We start from the raw sequence: 9104 nt of genomic DNA on the forward strand, positions 1-9104 counted from the left end.
ACCTATGGCTGACCTTGGCGGATATGATGGAGGCCGACAAGCATCGCTTCCTGGACTCCCCGATCTCCCAGGTCGGCCTATTCTGCGAAGTGGTGGACGGCTTTGCCGCCACCGCTGGCTGCAGCCCCTCTGTCTGCTTGTCGCCGAGGGCGCCCTCCTGCGGCCTCCACCTCCGCTCCGGTGCGGCCACAACAGCAGCCTTCACAGGAAACCGGCGCAGCCCGCCTCCGCCCCTGCCAAGCCCGTGAAGCGCCAGGGCAGGCGGCGTCCCTGAGATGGGCGACCCGGAGCTCTTGGATCCTGCTCTTCAGGAGATGGTGACCGCACCACTCCTTCCCCCGGAGGAGGGCCGGGTGGAGAATCTTTTGTTCCCATTTGTTTCTGTTCCGCCACTGGCTACCCAGCCGGTGGTACCCAAAACTTCAATAAATTTTGTCCCGCCACTGGCTACCCAGCCAGTGGTACCCAAAACTTCAATAAAAGAGCACTTTCCTTTGCCTCCAGGTCCCAAGAGGGCGAGGATGGCAGTGCACGAGACCCAGTCTCCACACGGCCGTCCCCCTCTCCTTTCGCCTATGGGCACAGCCTCCCGGGTTGGGTCCCTGTGTTCCACTCTGCTGCCCCACTGCCGGTACGTCGGTGATTTCCCTGAAATGATTGACAAAGTTATATTAATTCACTGCAGGTGTGGCGAGGCAATAAAGTCATTTAAAGCAACATCCCGCTGTCCCGTGATAGACATCATAGAGTTCCTCCCAGAGTCTTTTAAGGTCTGTAAATTAACTTCCCACCTTATTAAAATCTGTAATTTTTTTATATAAAAATCTTTGACATGAAACCCTTCTCTTTTCTGAACAGCACCTTCTGGACCGGTGTATTTTAGAATCTGATCATGATGCCAACAGTCCGGATTATCATGTAAGCCTTGCACAAATGTGCAAAAAGTTGCATTAAAACTATTAATAATTGTTCAATGTTGTTGGCAGATCAAGTATGGTTTTCAGTGGCTTCAGGCTCCAATACAGTCAATGAAGTATGCTAAAGCAGACAAAGCAATGAAGTGCCAACCTTTAGCTGCTATGAACGTAAGTCCCCTTAATATATATATATTCAGTAAAAAACATTAAAAATTGAATATTAATAACTGTAAATTATAAGGTGACAATCTTTTTTCACTTACAGTCATCTCTTACAACTCTTAGAAATTTCACTTACATCTCTTTCACTTACAGTGAAATTTACAGTTTCAAAACTGTCAATTTAAAAGTATTTTACTGTAAAATCATGTCATGTTCCTTATAAGCATTGTTTCCAGTGATATCTGACTTTTAGACCCCATTGTACACTATACATTCTTAAATACAAAGCTCTTATTCTTTTTGCATCCTAAAACAGTGTGAGAATAAATTGTAACTCTTGTACCACACTAGGCCATGGTGCAGTACAACCGTCTGGAGCTCCTCACTCACCCCGTGAGCCAAAAATATCTGGAGATGAAGTGGTATGTAAAAGATGTGCTGTAACAGTTCTTGTCAAGATGTTTAACCTTACTATGATATGCTAATGTCTAAAGTCAGTTGTTTTTTTATGTCCTATACAATACAGTCACTGCATTTTACTTTAGCGCACATGGTTAAAAATATCAGCGTTACAGTGTTAACATCACTTCAAACAAATAGATTGATTTACATAAGCATTTGAATATCCTACTGAAACTGTGTTTTATTCGAACAGGAAGGCGTATGGAAGCAAGGTTCATTTGCTGAACCTGGCTGTCTACCTGCTTGGCTTGTTGCCCCTCACATACCTCATCCTCAATCTGAGACCGAAGCAGGATGTTTTTGGAAACAATACATCTGTCATCATGGTGCCCGTATCTTTTAGAGAGGTAGACAGCCTCTATTCAGAGTTCTCTGGCATCTTATAGGAAAGAGATGAGCTCAAGAGTTGAAGTGAACACAATGTAGAGTGTAATTCCTGTAATGTGTGGAACAAATGACAGCTGGAGACGAAAGTTAGAGGAAGCTAGAGATTACAGTTTTATAAAGTTTTAAATATGGATGTGGAGTACTTTTTATGATGGCTGAATGCACTTTAATTTGCTTCAAAATCTCAACCACCATTCACTGCCGTTATAAAGCTTGGAAGAGCTAGGACATGTTTTAATACAACTCCGATTGTATTCGTCTGAAAGAAGAAAGTCATATACATCTATATGGCTTGAGGGTGAGTAAATCGTGGAGTAATTTAGATTTTTAGGGTGAACTATCCCTTTAATGATGACATAATTTAAATTTTTAGATAAACTAATTCTTTAAAAAGACTTTGGCATTATTTAGAGGAATAGTTCACCCAAAGATAAAAAAAGTACTCACCCTCAAGATGTGTTTGCTGCTTAATCAGAACAGATTTGGAGAAATTGATCATTGTCATGTTATTGGATCCTCTGCAGTGAATGGGTGCCGTCAGAATGAAAGTTCAAACAGCTAATTAAAACATCACAATAAATATTCCACATGACTCCAATGCAGTGGTTAATGTCTTGTGAGGTGAAAAACGTTGTTTCTATTGAACAAATGCATCAATGAGATGTTTTCAACTTCAAACTGTTGCGTGGATCTAAAATATGAATAGTTAATTATAACTAGTTATGGTTAATTATTCATATTTCCCATGAGCTGATTCGCTACAATGCTAGTTGGGTTATGAATCAAAAGTGATACAATCATTATGTTAATGTAATTAATTTGGTGATAATGTTGTAATGACACACTCTCTCTCTCTCTCTCTGTCTCTTTTTATCTCCATCCAGCAAAAAAGTTTAATCTCAGCCTGTATAATCATGGTGCTTGTCTTTAATGTGTATTCCGTTTGCAAAGAGCTGGTGCAGATGGCTCAATATTTGAATGTGAGGAACATGCACACACCATAGCAGAGATTTTAATTAAGCACAATATGCTAGTTGGGTTATGAATCAAAAGTGATACAATCATTATGTTAATGTAATTAATTTGGTGATAATGTTGTAATGACACTCTCTCTCTCTCTGTCTCTTTTTATCTCCATCCAGCAAAAAAGTTTAATCTCAGCCTGTATAATCATGGTGCTTGTCTTTAATGTGTATTCCGTTTGCAAAGAGCTGGTGCAGATGGCTCAGCAGGTAATAGTTATGTCATCACTTCCCATGATGCATCCACTATAAATTCCTCTCATACTACAACACAGACTCTCAGCAGAGGGCAATCAAACCATCACTAATCATAAATGTCATGATGCAAATTAAACACTCATGCCTTTGCTGTGGGGATTCCCTTGCAGGGCTCTAAGCCTTCCAGCCAAGTGATTTAGCTATAAAAACACAGCTCAGATTTTGCATGCATTGTAGTATGTACTCTATTGTTCTATTTGCCACTGGCGAGGGTATTCAAATTGCACTATGTTTGGTACCTAAATGTTTGATTTTATTTAACTCCTCATGTCTTTTACATTACAGCGAATAAACTACTTCACGGACTTCTCTAACCCTGCTGACTGGGGTGCAGCTATTAGCTCTTTAGTCTTTGTCTTTCCCATGTGCTTCAATCTAGAGAACACATGGCAATGGGAGGCTGGAGCTTTCGCCATTCTGACTTCATGGATCGCTTTCCTGCTCTACTTTCAGAGGTTTAGTTTTAGTGGCCTTCCTAGAATTTTAATATGAACAAGTCACATTTTCTACGGATTTATCTCAAATAAACTGTATTTTACTAGGGGTGCCAATCAAGCCAATCAATTCAAATTTCTAATCAAATTAATTACAGTACATGATAAGCTGATTAATAAAATGAAGAACTATAAATTGTATTTAGTGTATATGTTGTAAGAAATGCACAATATATATTGATACTATATTATCAGCCTTTATTTGAGATTTTTATAAATGTATCCATATAGCCTTCCAGCCAAGTGATTTAGCTATAAAAACACAGCTCAGATTTTGCATGCATTGTAGTATGTACTCTATTGTTCTATTTGCCACTGGCGAGGGTATTCAAATTGCACTATGTTTGGTACCTAAATGTTTGATTTTATTTAACTCCTCATGTCTTTTACATTACAGCGAATAAACTACTTCACGGACTTCTCTAACCCTGCTGACTGGGGTGCAGCTATTAGCTCTTTAGTCTTTGTCTTTCCCATGTGCTTCAATCTAGAGAACACATGGCAATGGGAGGCTGGAGCTTTCGCCATTCTGACTTCATGGATCGCTTTCCTGCTCTACTTTCAGAGGTTTAGTTTTAGTGGCCTTCCTAGAATTTTAATATGAACAAGTCGGATTTATCTCAAATAAACTGTATTTTACTAGGGGTGCCAATCAATTCAAATTTCTAATCAAATTAATTACAGTACATGATAAGCTGATTAATAAAATGAAGTACTATAAATTGTATTTAGTGTATATGTTGTAAGAAATGCACAATATATATTGATACTATATTATCAGCCTTTATTTGAGATTTTTATAAATGTATCCATATGAGTCGATATTTGATATTGTGCATGTTAATTTCCCCTATTTTTTAAATTTAGTATACACTACTGTTCGGAAGTTTGGAGTCAAAGATTTTTAGTTTTTTTAATGTTTTAATGCATTTGCTTGATTTAAAATGCAGTAAAAAATAGTAATATTGTGAAATCTTATTACAATTGAAAGGTATTAGTACAATTGAAAGTTTTTCTATTTTAATATACAGTATTTTATGATGTAATTAATTCCTTTGATGCAAAGCTACATTTTCAGCAGCCATTACTCCAGTCTTCAGTGTCATATGATCCTTCAGAAATCATTCTAATCATGCTTATTTGGAGCTAAAGAATGTTTCTTGTTATTATCAATATTGGTATATTTTTTGTGGAAACCATTATTTGCAATAGTAAAGAAATTTATAATTTTACAAAAGATTTCTGTCACTTTTCACCAATTGAATGCATCTTTGCTTAATAAAAGCATTTGTTTCATTCTAAATTAAAATAAAATAAATAAATAAAAAACAATAATTAAAAAAAAACGTTTACCTTTTGGCATAATCTAACACTCACTTAAAAGAAATTATTTAATTTTTAATTTATTTATTTATTTCATAAATCAATTCTCATATGCCCTTTTCACATGGCAGGTTTGAGAGAATTGGAATTTACGTGGTGATGTTTGGTGGAATCATTAGGACCCTGTTGTGCATCATGATTCTCTTTATCTTCCTCTTACTCGCATTTGGATTGGCCTTCTACGCTTTGATGCTCCACCAGGTAAGTCCAAACAGAGAGATCATATCAACCCAGCATGACAGACCTGTCAAGTCTTGGCAAATCGGTGCGGTTTGATAATGATGTTTACTGTTTGCTGCTTTCGACAGGATGAGTTCAGCTCCATCAGCCTTGCGTTAGCCCAGACATTTGTGATGACAGTGGGAGAGCTGAATTACCAGAGCACATTTCTGAACGCTTATGAAAATGGCCGCATGGCATTCCCTGGAGTCACCTATTTTATTTTTGTGATCTTTGTGCTCCTCATGCCTATTCTTCTCATGAACCTAATGGTAGGACACTCAACACTTGCCTGCTGGAAGCCAGCTATTATTGTTAGTTATGACTGCAATATGTTAGGACATATTAGGCTTATTTGTCTAAATTATGTTGCAGATTGGTTTGGCAGTAGGAGACATCGCAGAGGTACAGAGAAATGCAGAGTTGAAGAGGATAGCCATGCAGGTGAGCAGACTGCATTGACTACAGCTAATACCTCTAATTGATGTACATTTTTAGCAGTATTTTGCTAAATTGTTTAACAAAACCTAGTAAGATTTAAAAACCCCGTTTAATCAAAATTGGAGATTTGTGGTGTTTTTAAATTTTTGATTTAAAAAAATTTACTTGGTAGTGTACTTTCAAAGTCGGCAAAGTTAACTAAGAAATAAACTACTGTTCAAAAGTTTGGGGTCAGATTTTTCTTTCTTTAAAAAAAATTAATTAATAATAATAATTTTATTCAGCAAGCATGCATTAAATTGATCAAAAGTGACTGAAGACATTTATAATGTCACATAAGATTTGAACTTTTGAACTTTCTATTAATCAAAGAATCCTGAAAAAAAAATCCATAAACATATTAAGCAACACATCTGTTTTTAACATTGATAACAATAAGAAATGTTTCTTGAGCAGCAAATCCGCATATTAGAATGATTTGGCATTGAAGACTGGAGTAATGGCTGCTGAAAATTCAGCTTTGCCATCACATACAGTACATAAATAAATTACATTTTAAAATACATTAAAATAGAAAACAGTTATTTAAATTGTAATAATATTTCACAATATTACTTTTTTACTGTATTTTTCTGTCTTGATGAACATAAGAGACTTAAAAGTGTCTTACTGACCCCAAAATTAGCATTTAAAACTTACTTTATATAACTAAAATATGATTGGTATTAAAATATTGTAATGATAAAATATTAATGACTCCCTCCCCCTACTGCCACCAGCGTCTGACTACCAGTGGTGAGTAGAAAATCAGGATTCACAGCTGTGGCACAAATTATTGACAAAAAAAACATGTCTCGCCCCAAACTTACAATTTCAAAATGAAAAGCACCAACACAGGAAAAATAACTCTTATCAGTAAAAGTATAAGTAGTGCTTCACGTTACTCAAGAAAGCACTTCATTACAGATAGATCTTCACACTGCCCTTGAGGAGAAGCTACCTTACTGGTTCCTGAAGCGTGTGGACAAACCGACTATCACCATCTATCCCAATAAATGCAAGGTTTGTCTATAATAACAATAACAATTGTGATTACTATTCTGGTCACACATGAACTTCTGATAAAATTCTGTAAAAAACATTTTTTTCAAACAATAAAGACATTTGGGTGAATATTAACTTTTAATGACAATCATTTGTAATACAGAAAGTGCTGATGCAGGTGCTCATTGAGGGCGAGATCCAAAACAGAGTTCGCACCCGTCTGAACCTCTGTTCACGGCAAGGAGGGCCTCTGGAGAGAGAGCTGCACAAACAGAAGAACAGGTGATCTCTTTGTACTACCACCGCTGTTTTGGGTTTACTCAGGAACACCAACTTTGAGCAACAAAAAGGGTTTGAGCAGAAACGTATGTTATAGTGTGAACTTTTTAGAAAAGATTTCTATTTCTCCATTTATTGAACATCACAATAAAAAATGAGAAGGTTTATCAGCCTTTTTATGCAATAATGTGCCTATAAAACCATCTGTCAGAATAAAAGTGCCAAAACTGTACCTTTAGAAGTACAACAGCTTGTCACTGGGACATTAAGGTACCTCTGTACCTTTTAACAACATTCAAAAATATATTTGTACCTAAACTACCTTTAAAGGATATATATTAGTACTTTAAGATGTATTAAAGATACATTTAAGTGTACAATTTGAGTGTACAGTGCCAAGCTGTTAAACAACTTTTCTGAAACCTCTACAAAACATTTGGAGCATAATCCTTATTTTATTTATTTATTTATTTATTTATTTGTTTGTTTGTTTGTTTGTTTATGTTTTGTTTTGTTTTGTTTTTTGTATGTGTGTGTGTACTTGGAAATAATGCACTAAAAACTTACTATCTAACCAGGTGGATGCATGTAAGCAAACCAGGGTTATTACCATGAACTAAAATCATTAAAAACACATTTAAAATAAACAAAATAAAATATTTTGCGAACTTGAGCTAGTAAAGCAATATTTCTCATTTTTGTTTAGTTTATGTTGAATTACTAAAATGACTAGATAACCTAAAACTTTAAAACGATATAGATGTATTCAATATATGTACCAAAAAAGTACTAAAACTTTAATAATATATCAATGATACTAAAATAGCACTGCCACAAACCTTTCAGACTTGTGGGAGAGCAGCCTCTAGTGTTCATTGGCTATAATGCACCATCAACTACACATTCATATTCATAAAGCAAATTCCTTTGAATTTGAATTTTAAAGCTTTTAGCAATTCAAATATGAATGGCACACAGCTCTAATTTCCATAGCTCACCTACCTTACTTTTTAGAGCGTTTCAGATAATGTGATTTATTACATATAATTTTCAAAATAATTTTTGAAATACAGTCTGCTCATAATTTCATAACAAAAGCAAGCATTTTATTACAACTGAGCAGTGGCATGTGGTTGCATCAGTTAACATGTACTTGTATTTTTATTCACTTATCTATTTAAGCCTATGTAAGTTGTCAGACATACAACATAGACTGCATTCGATCCGCTCTTCCCTTCAGGTTGAAAGCGATGTTCTGTATGCTGGAGAAACAGCATAACCTGCTCAAGCTGATCATCCAGAAGATGGAAATCACTTCTGAGGCTGATGAATATGACTGCCCACATAACCCTAGAGCTCTGAAACAGCCCACTTCCTCCTCATCTCAGAAGTCAAAGTGGGTCCCGCTGCTGCAAGCTATTAAGGCAAAGAAGTGATATTAGAGATGATGACATCATGTGCAAATATAAGCCAAATAACTTTTGTTGTGCTATATTTTGTTGTGATTTAGTATATTAATTTGAGCTGTTCTTCTTATCTGATTAAGTGTAATTGTGTAATCATACATTCATAGTGTATTTAGAAGGTTACACTGATAATATTAAGTCAGTCTATTTAATCCACTTAAAGTTTGTAATGAACTCTGAAGAGAAGTGTTTGAATGATATCTAGTGCTGTAATACATAATGAAGATCTTATAGCATCAATACTGAAGATGAGAAAATCATTTAGAATTAATGCTCTGAGAAGCTCCTAATGCAAACTTAAAGACTTCAAACTCTGTGATGCATATAGATTTGTCTCACCGATCGGTCCACATTTGTTCTCAACATAGCATGTGAATTTCATCTGGCCTCATGCCCGGATGTAGTAACCCTGAGACGCTTTGTCATACCAAACACTAATTTCAAAGCAGTTCTGCCGAAGGAGAGCACAAGTGTGTAACCCTCATTTTTGGGTCTCTTTTAGTCCATTTTTTAGTATATCCACCACTACATCATGATGAGTTTCACATGAAAGCTGCATTCAATAAAACC

At 36.0% G+C, this 9104-nt stretch overlaps 1 protein-coding gene across 1 annotated transcript in view; it reads left to right on the forward strand.

Annotated features, from left to right (window-relative positions):
- Positions 1 to 8504, forward strand: part of LOC107596046 (transient receptor potential cation channel subfamily A member 1-like) — a 40417-nt gene extending 31913 nt beyond the window's left edge. Inside the window, exons 13-25 of the mRNA XM_016286652.1 lie at positions 686 to 770; positions 859 to 918; positions 987 to 1085; positions 1431 to 1501; positions 1735 to 1888; positions 3071 to 3160; positions 3494 to 3663; positions 5157 to 5286; positions 5394 to 5576; positions 5680 to 5748; positions 6712 to 6807; positions 6953 to 7071; positions 8309 to 8504. Coding sequence (XP_016142138.1) covers positions 686 to 770; positions 859 to 918; positions 987 to 1085; positions 1431 to 1501; positions 1735 to 1888; positions 3071 to 3160; positions 3494 to 3663; positions 5157 to 5286; positions 5394 to 5576; positions 5680 to 5748; positions 6712 to 6807; positions 6953 to 7071; positions 8309 to 8504 — 1522 coding nt within the window. The remainder of the gene's footprint in view (positions 1 to 685; positions 771 to 858; positions 919 to 986; positions 1086 to 1430; positions 1502 to 1734; positions 1889 to 3070; positions 3161 to 3493; positions 3664 to 5156; positions 5287 to 5393; positions 5577 to 5679; positions 5749 to 6711; positions 6808 to 6952; positions 7072 to 8308) is intronic.
- The last annotated feature ends 600 nt before the right edge of the window (positions 8505 to 9104 follow it).

This window comes from Sinocyclocheilus grahami, unplaced genomic scaffold, assembly GCF_001515645.1.
Source record: "Sinocyclocheilus grahami isolate Dianchi unplaced genomic scaffold, SAMN03320097.WGS_v1.1 scaffold213.1, whole genome shotgun sequence".
In the NCBI taxonomy this organism is placed as follows: domain Eukaryota; kingdom Metazoa; phylum Chordata; class Actinopteri; order Cypriniformes; family Cyprinidae; genus Sinocyclocheilus; species Sinocyclocheilus grahami.